The sequence below is a fragment of the Neltuma alba genome, unplaced genomic scaffold (genome assembly GCF_004799145.2).
Source record: "Neltuma alba isolate B1F8T4 unplaced genomic scaffold, ASM479914v2 tig00006372_pilon, whole genome shotgun sequence".
Taxonomy (NCBI): domain Eukaryota; kingdom Viridiplantae; phylum Streptophyta; class Magnoliopsida; order Fabales; family Fabaceae; genus Neltuma; species Neltuma alba.
Genome location: NW_021634448.1, coordinates 1 through 16,442, shown reverse-complemented (window position 1 = coordinate 16,442; position 16,442 = coordinate 1). Strand labels below are relative to the sequence as shown.

Here is a 16,442-nt window from a genome sequence, read left to right as displayed (position 1 = left end):
TAATTAAAAAAAATTGAGAAAATTAGTTAATTTAATTATAGGTTTTTTTTAGGGAAAATCCCTTAAAAAGATGGTTTAATCACCTAAATTCATATTTAGGTCATTAAATTTTCCTAATTCCTAATTAGGTTGCATAACCCAAATAAGAATTTTAAAATTTAATGAAAGTACTGTAGTGCCCTTGTATTAAACCCACAATGATTCTTAACAAATTGTTCACCAAAATGAAAATAACAAAATAATCCTTTTGCTAATGTTAATCTTGAAATAGATGCTATTTCTTATACCAACCTGCAGTAAAAAAAAAAAGAAAAGAAATTACTAATCATAAAATGTCTTTCTAGTCATAACCATTATATGTCTTTTCAATCAACAAAATAGAATATAAATTTTTTTCAATCAACAAAATAGAATATAACTTCTAAAATTAACAACTTTTATTCAGGTCTTAACATGTTCCACTTAGCTATTAACAATAAATGTGCCTCTCATAACCATGATAATTGTCACTTTTTACAATCAATATAGCAAAACCTACCTTCAAAATTTATTAAGTTCAACTTAGATTTTAACACATTTCACTTAGCTATTAACACAAAACATGGCCCTTATAGTTATGATCATGATCACTTACAATAACATAACATAATCCACCTTCAAATTTTAACAACTTCAAATCATATTTTAACATATTATACTCAGCTATTAACAACATACACAACTTGTATTTTTCCTATTAAACTTCTATGATCAAGCAAATATAATTAGTTATCATGCATAACTGTTCATTATAAATGCTGCATCACACACATATGTCAACCTTCCTACTCAACACTCCGTACCCGTATTTCGCTATTTTCATGATGCACTTCTTATTGTACGGCAAATTTTCCTTCCTCCCAAAAAAAAAAACCCTATCACCCACAATCCATACTAAGAAAAGGAAGAACAAAGATAGCATGATGAAATTATCAAGATAAGATGGAAAGATTTAATATAAAAAAAGTAACTTACCTTTGCTTTCTTGTTTGATTTTTCGACTTTGGAATGATAGATGCCTAGTTTTGCTCCTTCAGAACTCTTATGTTAGGCGGAAGTGATAAATATGATCTATCTCTTTAGGTTTATAATAAAAGGACATTACAGTAATTTCATTAAATTTTTAAATCCCTATTTGGGCTATATAACCTAATTAGAAATTAATGAAATTTAATGACCCAAATAGGGATTTGGGTTATTAAACCGTCTTTTTAAGAGATTTTCCCTTTGTTTTAATAGAATACTCTTACTAATTATATGTACTAGTCAAAACTACTATCTGATAGAACTTTTTATATATACAATTACTATAGAATTATTTTGAAAAAAATAGATAAATATGAGAGTCAAAATAAATTAGAATTTTATATTTGAGATCAAATTAAAAGTTAAACTAATCACTGAAAGTAATACTACCTCCAGTCCTTAATATAAGATCTTGTTTGACTTTTATTTTAATTCTAAATATAAGAACCCAATCCACTCTATCTCTCATATTTATGCATTTTTTTGAAGGTGGTCTTTCTAATAATTATAGTCCTAGCCAATATAGTTAATTAGTAAGGATATTTTAGAAAAGATAATATTTATTTATTACAAATAATTAATTTAATTTTTTTTTAATATTTTCAAATTAATCAACTGTATCTTGATGATTGGAGGTGGTACCATTCATCACGTCGATCGTTGTTGAGATGACGACAGTCTAGTTGAATTCTAGTCAACGCCAACCACAGCTAATAATTATTGAATCCTCAGGGCGAAAAAGAGGTCGCACTGAACGTCAATGATTTCTTTCAGCTTTCAGTACTCAGTGTTGGGCATTATACTCCTCCGGTCCTAATTATAAGACCCAATTGATTTATTTGAGGAGATTAAAGAAGTAAGTTAAGTTGGTTATTTATAATAAATAAGTGTTGTCATTCCTAAAATATCCTTACTAATTAAGTATATTAGCTAAAACTATCATTATTAGAAGGATTATCTTGAAAAAAAATGCATAAATATAAGAGACAAAATGGATTGGGTCTTATAATTAGGACCAAATAAAAAGTCAAATTGGGTCTTATAATAAGGACCGGAGGAGTAATATTTATCAAATTTAATTATTTAAATTTAATAAAAAATAAATATTTTTTATTTTTTATTTTTTATTTTAAAAACATATTTTAAATTGATATTTAATTCAAAATAAATGTAATTTTTAATTGCAAGTTTCTTAAAAAATAATTTTTTAAAAAATAATTAATTAAAAATTTTAAATCCAAATCATTAAAATTAGTTTTAAATAGTTTAGATTTCATCACAGAAATAAATATTACTGTTTCACCTCACATGTGAAATTTTCATTCTTTTTAAATTTTCCGCCTCTTGATTAATTACCACCAAAACAAACACCCCCCTTCCTCCCCCGGGATTATATGTTTAAAAGCAGTGCTCGAACCCGCTTTATTTTGTGACGACTTCCATTAAAGCGGAACCCTGGGCCTCGAACCCGCTTTATTTTGTGACGACTTCTGTTAGAGCAGAACCCTGGGCCGGATATTTTGGCCAACATGGGCTAGAAAATAATATTTAAATCCAAAATATAAACTGCACTGTTATTAAATTTTATTATATATAATAATATTGATATTGATATTGATATATTGAAGATAACCATAATATTTTTGGGCGTCTACAATTCCATTACACCGTTAACTTTCGCTGTTCCAAAATGTTCATTCAAAGCTATTATTGATATTTTGAAAATTGAATTATAAATAAGACAGCAATCCATGCATTGGCGTGTAAGAGGAAACCATTACATGAAACAGACGGAGAGCACTTTGGATCCGTCCTACGAATTCCCAAGTAGAGAAGAGGCTTTATCCTGCAAAATCTGCCAAGCAGCATCCACATGCCTTACTTCTGTCAATGGTGCTCCAACTGCGAAACGTAGAATGTACTTACCCGATAAAACCTGTACAAAAATTGATAATTTTATAAACTGAAGGAAAAGAGAACTAAGAAAAATGCATTGGAGCATGACGCCGGTAAAGCAAAGATACCGTGTGTGTCATGAAAATATTCCCAGTTGAATTTACAGAGTCTAGTAGATCCCGATTTAGCTGATTGCCGTCATGTCCAGAATCAGGCCGAGGCAAGAGCCGAAAACACACCAATGAGAAAGTCCGAGGCGTAACAACCTGTAAGAAACTAAAAGATCAAGAAATCGTGATACGATAATCATAGGAATTGACTTGCTTTGTCTTCCGATATTAATTAATGTTGTTTGGGACTTCTAAATTCATAGATAAAGGGAAACAAAAATTTCTGTCAAAAATGATATCCAAGAAACAGGGGGCGTAAAACACAGCACTGCTCTACCTCAAATCTTGGGTCTTGACGAACAAGTTTCTCAAAATGAGCAGCCAAATCAATGTGACTTCGTATATGACTTCGCAGACCTTCCAAACCATAAAGGCGCAGCACCATCCAGAGTTTTAAGGATCTAGGGAGTGCAAGTCAATCGGCAAGATTTCAGATCCATAAAGAAAAACAAGGTCAAACATCTGACAGTATTTCTTGATCTCTAAGTTTTAAAGGAGCCTTTATTAGAAAACTATCAATTATCACTGATAATAATATCTTTCAGTTTTAGTTTCTCATGAACTCCAAGAACTAGTACGAATCAAGATCGTATGCACACTGCCAAGTATACTTGAAAGTGGTCTGGCGGTTCCAATGCATGTAAAACGCCAATTTATCCATGAGTTTCATTTTTCAATCTTCCATTAACGAGCGGTTTTGGCACCACACAAAAATAAAAAACACAAAAAACCTCTATTATAAGAGAAAATAACATGCATTTCTAAAGGCTAAATTCAAAAAACATACCTGAAGCGACGTCCAAGAGGAACTTGCCAATCTTTGTAATCAATGACCAGCTTTGCTTGAGAGGCCTGAAGTTTCAATCGTACAAGAAGATAATTAGACAAGAGTTTAATCACAGATGTCAGTATAATTAAAACAGCATGTCAGATAGAAATGAATGTTCCCATGACTTTCTCATCCCCCAAGACAAAATATTTAATCATAAAAGGTTTATAAAATAGCTTAGATAATACCGAAAGCATGCAATTTACATACTTTGTTCTTCAGAAATTCGGGATTTGTAGATAGTGACTCAATCAGAGCGTTCCTGTCCTGTCATCATCATTTGAACAATGCATATTTTTTGGTTCATTAAGTAAATCGAACCATCCGGAGATGCTGAAAGGGGATTGAGAATAAGAACAAGATGTTGCCTCACAGATACCTGAACCCAGAGCAGTGAACAGTCAAAGTTGGTTAAAAACCATTTATGAGCATTCATGTTAAACGAGTCCGCTTCTTCGACACCATTAATGTGGTGGCGATACTCTGGGCACACACAAGCGCTTCCAGCATAAGCAGCATCCACATGAAACCAGATTCCATGGCTCTGTCAAGAAGAGATGAATTACAAGCATTATCAGATGAAACAACTCCCCAGCGTGCACCTACCAAGTACTCTCTGGTCCAATTTATAAGACAGAGAGAGAAGACATTTTTTTTTATTCTATTTATAGGGCACTTAGAGAAATTTTTTATATGAATGTACAATTTTACCCTTCATTTATTATCATGTTGACTTTGCTTACATGAGGTATAATGTATATTAATTAGGGATAAAGTTGGAAAGTTGTTGAATTTTAAATGAGAGTTAATGAAGTTCAAGAGTTTCCTTAATATGTATGAAACATGTTTGAAGTAACTTATAAATAAGACCAGAGGAATACTAGCTACATCAGACAGAACTCTAGCCCAATCATTATAAAAGAAATACTGACACAAGCAGTGACGAACAAAACACAAGGTCAGAATCAGCATCAGAAGATGAAACAGACCCGAAAAGAATAAACTATTGAAATTTAGATGATTTTGTGTAGGTATACTACACAGCAATTGAAGGAATCTTTCGAATTTATCAAGAATCTTGAAACACGTGCCTCACAACAGCTAATCTTCAAGATAATAGCAGCACTATTAAGTGTCAGCACCAGCAAACATTAAGAGCTCCTACAATGTTCATATAAAATACTACCAAATGACACCTCCAATGCTCTCAACCAACTAACTATATTCCGTTATTTATTTATCTTTTGGTTTGGTCTCATTTTCCTCACTAAATGCACCATGGGCTTCGCTAGCTGCATTTATTACCCTTTCAATTATAGATATTACCTTTGCAATCTTTCCTAAAGCAGGAAGAGGATCAACAGCTGTTGATGAAGTGGTGCCAACCTGTGAGCATGAATGAAGAGCATTTTTGTAAACATCAGAAATTTTGATTTTGACGAATGGTAAAACACAAAAGACTTTTGCTATTGTCATCCAATATAAGAAAACAGTCAAAATTCATTTATGTAAATCATAGAAATTCAGTGTTGAGAATTTTCACCATATTAATATTAATTGGCCACTTCATACCATTTTAAAAATAAAACTGCGACAGTCCACATGCAAAATGTGCAAATCATACTGTTTAAGAGAATAAAAAGAAGGTAACAAACCATAAGTATTTTCAACAGCAAACAATCATGCAGTAGGACTTCATGCAATGACATAAAGAATGATGCGTGATCGCTTGAGCCAATGCTCATATCAGTTATTTAGTGTCATTTTTTTCTTGGGTATAATTTAGAGTATTCTCAAGTAACTTTGGGCTTGAGACTAATCTTTGTTGGGCCATTATTAGTGTCGAATTTGGCCACTTCAGAGCTTTTTTTCTGTTTTTTTTTGGGGGGGGGGTTGTTATTGAATTTAAGAACTCGCAGAGCAGGTGGATCAGAAAAAGTTAGTGCATTTGATGTAAAGAGATGTCTCAGAGAAATTCAGTTCTTACTGTAGCACATAAGAAAAAAGGGATTAAGCCGCTGGCAATGTCATTCGAAATTGCTTCATAAAGTACATCAGGAGAAAGAGCATAATTTGTGGAAGGATCAGTTCTAAGCGACCTGCAGAGCTCTGGATTGAGTCCTCCTATCTGACAAATTAGCAGCAAATAACATTATTATTAAATCACAGAAATGATCTTGTCAACTTCAATGCAAACTTCATTGTTGCCACTGAGTAACATAAATGAGTTCTTCTTTTTCAGTATGCAAAGTTCAATGCCGGACTAATCCCATTGATTGCCACCCAGTTCCTCTATCACTTATTTCGACTTAAGGAATATAAAGTATTTTGTGACAAATACAGTATAAAGTAAAATAACCAGACAGTCTGACCAAACACACTGTAGTTGCAAGATCATAGGGTGATCGAAACCCACAATGATTATAGGGAAGAAAGGACAAAGGGACCTCGGCACTTCGTGATTCTAGTAAGCAGATTCAAAGATGTTACGTTTGTTGATTGGATTTAAGAAGGGCGATGTAGTTGGCAGTCAACCTGAGGACTGGTAGAAGGAACAATTGAGAAAGCCATATGCTTTTGAATATATATATTCTTTTTGTTTTTCTTTGTATTGTTGAAGGTACCTGACAAGCTTTGAGTAAAGAAGAGTGTGTTTGATCGGATGCATACATCACAAGCTTAGGGAGGGCACTCTTTCCAACCTTCCTTAAGATCTTGTGACGGGCAGCCAACAAGACAACTAATACAGCTTCACTTGCTGTTCCTTGTATAACTCCACCACCTTGCCCTGCAGTATAATTTTAAACATAACCTCCTTCATTTCATAGGTACAATGAGAGCATACCAAATAAACTATTCAAATCCATGTACATTCAAAATCATAAGATTGATCAAATTAATTGAGGATACAGTTGAACAGAACCTGAAGCATGATTTTATATCTTCATCAAAAATCAGGTTTTCATTGGCTCCATCAACGTAGATACTAAATAGACAAGCTAGGAAGTAGGCTAACTCATACCATATACACAAGCACAAATATGTAAGCAGTTAAACATAATCCCTGAAGGAGTCCCAGTCCCTCACTTTCGGAACTATGTCATCTTTCTTCTGATTTATGGTGTTCTTTTTACTCGTATCAAATTCATTCAAAGAGACGCGGTAGCTTAAGGCTTTACCAGTAGAACAGAAATGATCAGGCAGCTGAAATGCCTTAGCAAGCCAGTCAAGAACTATCATTTCAAGTTCAGTTGCTGCAGGAGAAGTTATCCAGCTGAAACCCACAATGTTGAGACCAGCGCTGAGCATTTCTCCCAGAAATCCAGCAATGCTACTGTTTGAAGGAAAATATGCAAAATAATTTGGGCTTTGCCAATGAGTCACCCCTGGCAGTATCTTTTCCTGAACATCTAATAAAAATGACATGTTTTAGCCATCTTTGTGGGGGGAAATTTCGTTATCTATTAGGTAAACTGGAGCATTGTCTCGTTATGATCTGCATTGTTAGAATAGTAAAATTTACATAAACGGACTAAAGAAATCTCACCAATCAAAATGTCTTGTAGTGATTCAGGATGATTAGGTGCAGAATCTGGTAGAAGCTTCACAAGATACCCCGGCTGCAGTATGCGAGAAAAATATGGAGAAACTGATACATGGTCATAATCAAATAGAAGCGATTGAAAGATTGAAAGAAAGGATCAGATAGAAAGACCGCAGAGTTACTCAATAAAAGAAGAGCGTCCCACGCACATATTTCACAGAAGTTTTGTATCCTCCCTTTCCAATTGCAAACATGTTCTTTAAACAGTATTTTTCATTTAGCTATAACGCACCATAAACGATCATGCAAATGAAAGAAACATTTTGAAGTAAAAAATGCGGAAAACTTTACAACCTCAACTTGGCTGAGAACAGGGAAATTTTCGATGGTTTTATAGTAATCAGCAATGAAATCCACCATCTTATGAGCCTGCTCTCTGAGCTGCTCAGCGTCCATCGGCCTCAGCTGACTCTCCCTAGACATTTATCAACTGCAAAGAAATTCAAAGATGAGACTATAAATTGAACGAAGCACGGAAATTGCATCACTTATTTCATCTATTATATTTCATGAATGAAAATTGGCAATGCGTGATCATCCACACTCGCTTTTATAGATATGGAGATAGAGTTTAATGCTCCGTGTTCAGCACTTACATTTCTTTGGGAAGGATGAAGAGCTTTGACAGAGAAAACTATGTCGACTGAAATACTGTATCAGCTCCCGCGCTCCAGACAGTCAGTGGTGCAGCGGAGAACACTTCATATCCAACCAATCCGACGATGATTTCCGCCAAAAAAAAAAAAATCAATTAATTAATTAATTAAAAATTACTCTCTCTTGTTGTATGTATAAACTTTAAATAACTGAATTATGTTTAACGAATTAACAACTAAAATTAGTTAAAAATAATAAATAAATCAGAAATATATTTTTTAAAAATTTGTTTTTATTTATTAAAAAAATAAATAAGGGAGACAATAAATTAAAAATAATAAAAAAAATATGGGGGTAATATTAATTAATAAGAGAGAAAGTACTAAATACAGTTAACTAAGAGTAAAATAAAAAAAAAGTAATAAATACTCAAACAAACTTAAAAATAAAACTTACATTTTAGTTCACTCTATTTCAAAAACAAAGTTTATATACAGGAGGGAGTAAAAAAAGAATCATCAATATAACTATCACGTGCGGCCTTGTAGCTCACCAGGCTTGCCCAGCACCAGCATTCTTTATTAGTGACACTTCATCCTTTCACCCAACAAAATAAAATGAATTAAAAATAATATCACGTGTGAATCCATGTATGTAATATAATACTCCTTCTATTTTTAATATAAGATCTATTTTATGAACTATTTTGTCAACTGGAGGAGTAATATATATGTGGTTGAGGTCGGCAAATTTTATGTTATACATTTCTCTGCATGTTGAGCATGCGAGTATGATTTTGGGTTGAAGTTTTTTGAACTTCTTTGTGGGAAGTTATCATTCCCACGTATAATGACAACTAACTTTGATGGTTCCCTCTTTTCGACGAGGGGGAAACAGAGGGATTTGAAATAGGTTACTACAGAGAGAGAATGGAAGGAACTGTTGAGAAGTTCATTACATTGATAGATTGTAAATCCTACAGGCTATGATACATTTAGTTGCAACCAAAAATCAAAAAAAGAATGCTGTGAACTAGGTGTTTGCCTACTTTTGCCCCAAATATTCTTGCCCAAGATTCTTTACAGTGGAAGTGGTATGAGCTTCTTCTTAACGTCGTTGAAAATTAAACATCTTTATGGATGTAGCAAAGATGAGAGCGAACACTACAGCAAATCCAACCACCACAGCTGCAACCACTCCAAGAAAATCATGCTTGAAACCAAAGTAATTTCTCAGGAATTCTTCCACTGTTGAACCTGAGCCATTGGACTGAATAGGGTCCTTTACATCTCCAAATTGTGATGCTACCAATCCATACAAGCTCCAAGCTACTGGATTTGCCCAGTAGTACCATCTCCACCATACTGGGATCCTCTGTTCATCATAAAAATAGACAAGAACCATGGAACATAAAATCAGTTAAACATGCATTTCTTGTGTTTCAGGTAAAAGCTGGCACTAAATGTTGAGGAAAAACCAGAACTTACTGGTCTTGGAATAATGAATCCTGAGAAGAGATTCCATATTGAAAAGAATGCAGATGAAACTATAGAGGAAACGTGCTGGTTTGGAGTCATTGCCACGGACATCATGCCATAGAAGGTGAAGTACAGGAAGGTGAAATATGTGAAGAATAGGTACCAAAAGACTTTTGTGACTGTCCACTCAAAGCCAATCATTGCATAAACTACAATGCCGTACACCACACCTGTAGAAGAATATATGGGAGTTCAATCAACACCTGCAAGAAAATACAAAGATCAGAATAATAATAAGGCAAAATTTTCACATGGAAGGAAGTTAAGATAAAAAAGTATCAGAAAAGTGTTGAAGTAAGAAATTGCGTGCCTGTGCAAAAGCATACGGCAAAGCCGAATACATTCCGGCAGCTCTTTCCCGGTAAAAGACTGTTCGCTCAACAGCCACCACGGGTTGGACTGCATTAGCATTCTTAATGCCAAGAAATAGAACGGCAGCATACATGGATCCCATCGCATTGAAAATGTCCTGTTGCTTTTTACTGCAAATCAATGTGAAAATTTAAGCTTCAGAACAAGAGAAAACTAGAGTTCAAAGCCGTGACTGTTCCTTAATTTCCAGTCTGATCTTACATGTTGGTTCCAAGGTTCCAGAACATGCTCCCAAACAAGACAGACACAGAAGCTGAGAAGAGGAATCTTATGGCAGTGTATAAAGGATTGCGCCAGTAAGACCAATATTGCTTCCATAAGCAAGCCATGCATTGGGTGAAGAAGGATTGTGAGTACTGAGTTGGAAAATAAAGGTCCTTTGAACCAGGAGCTGGAGTGCCCAATTCTTTAATAAGTTCTTTGTTCCTCCTGAAACACATGCCACAAAATAGTTTTCATTAGAGGGTATTACATACCATGAGTAAGCTCTTTTAATAAGGTTATTTTTTCAGTTGTTTTGCTCTGCTCAATTCAAGATACCTGTATAGTTCTGAATTTTTATACACCTCAGCAAAATCAACCCTTAATTCAATTTCTTTTCCTGAGCTTGTAACTTCCAGCATCCATGTTGCTGGATTATACCCATCTTTGATTTTACTGACACCTTGAATTCCCTTCATGAAAAAAGCATGCTTTTCAGCCAAACTATACTACTGAGACAGACATAAATATGCATCATTTACTAAGGTATTCTCTATGTTTCACAACACTCTTACCTCAAAGTAGCTGATTAATTGACAAGAATGGTGTCCCAAAGGCCCCACGTATATTTCCCTCCCTCCTTGCTTCATTAGGAAAAGCTGCATTTTAGTGAAAAAAAGAAGTTAAACACTGTGATATGGACGAGAACCGTTTAAAATTGAAACAATGCTTTAATATTTGCGTATCTCACCTCATCAAATGATTCAAATATATCAATGCTAGGCTGATGAATGGTGCATACGACAGTTCTTCCAGTGTCTACTGTGTTCCTAACCGTTCTCATGACAATAGCAGCTGCTCTGGCATCTAGCCCAGAAGTTGGCTCATCCATGAATATTATAGAAGGATTAGCTACTAGTTCAACTGCAATAGTTAATCTTTTGCGCTGTTCTGTCGAGAGACCATTTACACCAGGTAATCCAACCAGTGCATTCCTTAATGGATTCAGTTCCACAAGTTCCATGACTTCCTCAATGAACATCTGCGAACATTTGGAATTTCCCAAATTAGAAACATAGGTAAAGTAAAGCATCGAAATTTTTGTAGCTTGTAAGGTTTTGGGATTCAAATGCAAACCTTCCTAGTTTCAGCATTAACATCTGGCGACAATCGAAGCCATGCTGAATAGAGCAAGGATTCATATACGGTAACATGAGGAGAGTGGATATCATTTTGCTCACAGTATCCAGAGATTCGAGCAAATGTTTCTTGCTTTTTTGGATATCCAGATATTCTGATGTTCCCTCCAACATATCCTCCTGTTTTTCTCCCAGCAAGTACATCCATCAAAGTTGTTTTACCAGCACCAGTGACGCCCATTAGTGCAGTGAGAACACCTGGCCTGAAAGCTCCACTAACACCCTTCAAAAGCACCAACCTATCCTCAACAACACCTCGGCTCTTCATTTCCTACAAGTTTAATGCAATGATTCAGTAGAATATGTCTACAAATATTACTTTTATATTGAAAACAAGCCTTTTTACATTACCTGTGGCATGTCAACGGAATATGTTACTTCATCAAAAGTAATGGAATGTGGTTCAAAAGGAAGAACCATTCCTCTTTTCCTGTTATGATTTGTCTCCACACCAGCTTCTCCCCTTGTGAATTGATTATCTCCCACTGCTCAATTTTCAACCCCATAAGCTATAATGTGAAAATAAGAATGAACTATCATTCACACAAAGATCATCACTTGTACATTTGTTTTGAAGATCAAGTACCTCTCTTTGAGTGGCGAACCGAGCTAGATTTTCTGTCCTTCAGTAGACTAGCTCCATTACTACCATTATCCTGCCCAGTTCCTGGAGACTGCTCTGATTTCACAGCCTGATGTTTTCCAAGTGCTGCATAATCCGTTGAGAAAATCAGCACACTAACTCTCCCTTTTTTACTGGTAAAAGAACATATAAGGTGCAAAGAAACTCACGGTTGAGGTAAGTGAGAGATATTATGTAGCCTATGTTGAACAATAATGTATATCCGGCCAATGCTCCAACCCCAATCCAATACCAGTATGACTCCGTAAAGAATCCTCGAGATTTCAAAACTTGAACTCCTAATGGTTCCGCTGAGCCAGGAAGGACCTTTCATGGGACATTATATCAAGACATCAATATATATATATGGGATTAGACTAGCATAATAATGCACGTATGTGTAAATTATGAGCTTACCTCGCTCCATTTATTCCCCAGGAACTCATTATTCACTACGGCATTCTGTCCATACATCAACGGTGATATCCAGAATCCCCAGATCCACCATTTCCTTATATTATCTGTGGCATAAAGCAAAGAAAACAGAAGAGCGTTGTAAGTACAAAACATCATTAGAGAATAGAGGTTAGTATCATCTTGTCTTTGTGATTATGATACCTTTTGACAGGACAAAACCACCCATGGCAAAAAGAATAGCCAGTGAAAACGATCCAAATGTGAGAGCCACTGTCATATCTCTACCAACTGCTGCGATAAATCGGAATAGCCAGAAGCCATCTGGTTTACAAGCGCGAGAATAAGGAATTGTCTGAACAATCTGCAGTAGGTAGGCACATGCATATTATTATACACTTAGCAGGATTCAAACTGAAGGGAGTTTGAAAAACTCGAGTATTGCTCTTTTAAAGTTTTACCTTCCAACATTTGGATCAAATCCAATGACATAGTAGGTGAGGAATACCCAAACACCCACTTCCATAATCGTTAAGGGGATTTTGAGGATCCACGAAGGAAGAGCGTATGCCCATGAAGGGAAGAAGAGAAAATCCCTTTGCTTGTAGAACACGGGAAGCCTTGAAACTGTCATGGTAAGCTCAGCCATTCCGTTGAACATAAGCACAATGACAGCAAAGAATAATGCACCAGTATATATCCCTCCATCTGTCACTGAATCCCTATGCATCTCGGTCCGGAGGAAGATGGTCATGGCAATAATTGCCATAAAAGCAAGCTATAAAGATTAAAAGAAACAAAAAAAAAAAGGTTAAAAATTGAAATTGAATGGTATGAAGAAGCAGTAGACTTTAAGGTGAAAGCCCCAAGAGCCTAAACCTACTTGGAAAGCCTTGAAGACGTAGACAAACGAATTGCGCTTCATGAGTAAATATTCTCTTGATAAGCAAGCTTTTAACAGTTCCCTTTTTCCTACTCCATACTTTTTGGTTGTTAAAGCAGCGGTATGGCTCTTGGACTTGTCAAAAGGAGTGGCCAGTTCATCTCCAAATCTTCTCCCAACATGAAACGATTGAAATGCCTCTGCAAACTCTGTGGCAGTGACAAACCTATAAGGCTGATCTTTGTCTGCCCAGTACTGTTCTTGATCTTTCCTTGATGTCACCTGTAACATATCACATTGTTACTTAATTCAGTTCAACCGTGCGTCTAAACTATCTTGACAGATGAAAGAAGATTAATTTTCACTTACTTCTTGCAAGAAGTCTGCCACGCCTTTTCTCTCAGGGCATTTGAATCCCATTGATTCGAAGAACTCAAGAACGTGTTCACGGGGACCCTGATACACAATATGGCCGTCCGAGAGTAAAATAATGTCATCGAAGAGATTATAAGTCTCTGGTGCTGGCTGTAGTAGTGAGATCACGGAGGTTCCTTTGAGAATATGAACATATTGCTTGATTGAATTCACAATTTGATAAGTTGTGGAGCTATCCAAACCCGTGGATATTTCATCCATGAGAAGAGCTCTAGCTGGTCCAACCATCATCTCCCCTATAATTGTAAATCATTTCATTATTCGAGATTCTTATATGATCAATTCTTTGAGACAATTAAACAAAGATTGCTTTAATATTGGAATGAAGCTTTCTTTACCTGTCGTGACACGTTTCCTTTGTCCACCAGATATGCCTCTCAACATTGCATTTCCGACAATTGTATCTGCACAGACCTCCAGTCCCAGAATCTGTATGTTTAAACCAGAGAGAGGAACAGAAAATAACGTTAAATTGTGTGGTGGGTGTAAGAAAATGTGACAACATTTTGTATTGATTTTACCTTTAGAACATAATCTGTTATCAAATTTGCTTTCTGGCCTTCTGTTGCTACTGCCTGAACATTATGACACTTGAAAATCAGAGACAGAAATAGAAGATTCCCTAAAATTTTAGTACAATAATAAGTTGTATTAAATTTCATTACCTTCATGTAGACGTCTATGTCTGGATCAGGCTTTATGTTTGCCTCCTTTTCTCTTCTTGACAACTCTGCTAGCAAGTCTGCAGAATGCATTATGAGATATGGTCAAAACTCAAAACTTACTTTTCATCTGAAATATCAGCCAATGATTTGAATACCATAGTTGATGAAACATTAAGAAACAGTCAATCTTATTATAGACTAACCATAACGAGGCCCAACTCCTTGGCATCTAGCTGAGAAGGCCAAGGTTTCTCTAACTGTCATTTCTCCGACATGAAGATCATTTTGACTGACATACGCTGCAGTTCTCTGAGGCACAAACTCGTTCATCTCATGACCATTATAATTCACTTTCCTGAGAACTGATCAGGAAGGAGATGTTACTTCATTAGCAACAGATCCGAAAAAATAAAAGAAAGAAGAAAGATTTGAAGATCTAGTTAAACAAATCGATTATGTCTTCTTCTGTACTGACCTTAAGTTTTGGATCCAGCTTTCCAGCCAAAGCCAACAGGAGCGTTGTCTTCCCAGAACTTGGAGGGCCCAAAAGCAACGTCAATCTGTGGAGAGAGGAAATTAAGGACTCGTTATATTAGAGCTTCATCATGAAAAGGATAGTTGCAGAAATATCACATATCAGAATAAAACCAAGTTTCTTACCTCGCTGGCTTGATTATTCCACTAACATCCTCCAGGATATTTATATGTTGTCTTTTACTGGGAATTACGTGAACCAAGTTCAGTAGACCCTGTTGGGAAAAACAATATGCGTGTGAGAACCTTTACGATAAAATGACGCAAAAAGGTCCTTTATTTAAGTTGAATGTTCACAAAACATGCCTCCAGTATATTAACGACGAAGTTGGAGAATGAAGGCAAAGCTCTGCTTCCTACGTGAGCTTCGGCTTCGACTTTCAAGTGCTGAAACCGAACTTCGATCGTAGGAATCTGGATCCCAACTCTGGAGGAAGAAGAGAAGCCATCAGAGAGTTTGAAACAAAGATATCATTGAAATAAATTGAGAAATGAAAGCGAGATCCTCACCTGTCAATTCGATTCCTGAGCTTGAGCAAGAACTTCTCATTGTCCTCTTCAATTACTTTGATTAACCTTTCAAGCAAACTCCTCCTTTCTTGTAACCCAAGTTTATGTATATCAATCTCATTGGCCTCGCCGTCCGGTGTAGTCAACAAGCCTTTCCTCAAACGAGCAACGGTCGGAAGTTTCTCAATAGCAGCCCATTTAAGAGCTTCTTCATCGTCTTCCTGGTGGAAGGAGTTTGAGAAAACATCCATATCTGTATTCCTCCATAGCGATGAACTCGCTATCCCGAAACTACTCTGCTCGCTGTTCTGAAACTACCGTCGCCATCCTCCATTGATGGACAAACACAATCAGACAAAAGCTCAAGCTTCGTCTGTTTAAACCCAGTAATTATTTCCCAGAAAAAGAACTGAGATGTTATTTATATATGCTTTATGTTTGTATATATCTATCTGAATGAAGAGCTGTGTGAGTTGCCGCCGATATCGTAGCGTATATATACATAGAGAAAGTTGTGGGAGTTTCAGAATCGTCAAGTATGGTGGGAATCCTTGGCTGCACATATTTTTTTTAGAATTACGTCAACTGGGATGTCACGTATCGTCACCTGCGCTGTTATGTTTTTTTTTTTTTTCCTCTCCCGGGGGACGAAAAGAAATAAATAAATAATTAAATACATAACTGATCGTTTGTTCGGACCCTGGAAAATCAAAGAGAATTAAAGTCAGATCGAAACCGGTTAACAGACCCTTAAAAGCCGTTGACCGCTTAAAATATTTTAACAAAGTGACCCTTTGTTTTTTGAACCGAAAAGTGAGCCCGTTTTAATTAACAACAATAATGCCGCTCATCCGGCTGCTGTTTTTTAAGAAATGACTGCTGAGAAACATTAAGATTTTATTAGATCT

General features: G+C 35.8%; 1 protein-coding gene and 1 pseudogene across 7 annotated transcripts; both read right to left on the bottom strand.

The window, feature by feature from the left end:
* Positions 1 to 2,694: 2,694 nt before the first annotated feature.
* On the bottom strand, positions 2,695 to 9,386 carry LOC114750237 (tyrosine decarboxylase 1). Of its 7 annotated transcripts, none has more exons than XM_028938801.1 (13): positions 9,382 to 9,386; positions 7,859 to 7,979; positions 7,508 to 7,580; positions 7,140 to 7,370; positions 6,585 to 6,748; positions 5,948 to 6,088; positions 5,287 to 5,346; positions 4,340 to 4,504; positions 4,171 to 4,227; positions 3,919 to 3,983; positions 3,409 to 3,532; positions 3,090 to 3,227; positions 2,695 to 3,001 (listed from the first exon to the last, which is right to left on the bottom strand). In XM_028938801.1, the coding sequence occupies exons 2-13, from the start codon at positions 7,958 to 7,960 to the stop codon at positions 2,879 to 2,881; spliced, it is 1,443 nt and encodes a 480-aa protein (XP_028794634.1). In that variant the 5' UTR covers positions 7,961 to 7,979; positions 9,382 to 9,386; the 3' UTR covers positions 2,695 to 2,878. The 7 variants fall into 7 exon arrangements, with proteins under 7 accessions (XP_028794634.1, XP_028794632.1, XP_028794633.1 ...); XM_028938799.1 differs by lacking the exon at positions 9,382 to 9,386 and adding an exon at positions 8,161 to 8,243 and having other exon boundaries at positions 7,859 to 7,994; XM_028938800.1 differs by lacking the exon at positions 9,382 to 9,386 and adding an exon at positions 8,161 to 8,235.
* LOC114750239 (pleiotropic drug resistance protein 1-like) lies at positions 9,089 to 15,848 on the bottom strand (annotated as a pseudogene).
* Between the last annotated feature and the right edge of the window lie 594 nt (positions 15,849 to 16,442).

Coding starts and splice junctions, on each gene's coding strand:
- LOC114750237 (XM_028938799.1), bottom strand. CDS start 7,987: ATGTCTAGGGAGAGTCAGCTGAGGCCGATGGACGCTGAGCAGCTCAGA. Junction 3,533..3,918: donor CCTCTTGGACGTCGCTTCAG/GTATGTTTTTTG, acceptor TGCACTCCCTAG/ATCCTTAAAACTCTGGATGG. Junction 3,002..3,089: donor ATATTTTCATGACACACACG/GTATCTTTGCTT, acceptor ATTTTTGTACAG/GTTTTATCGGGTAAGTACAT.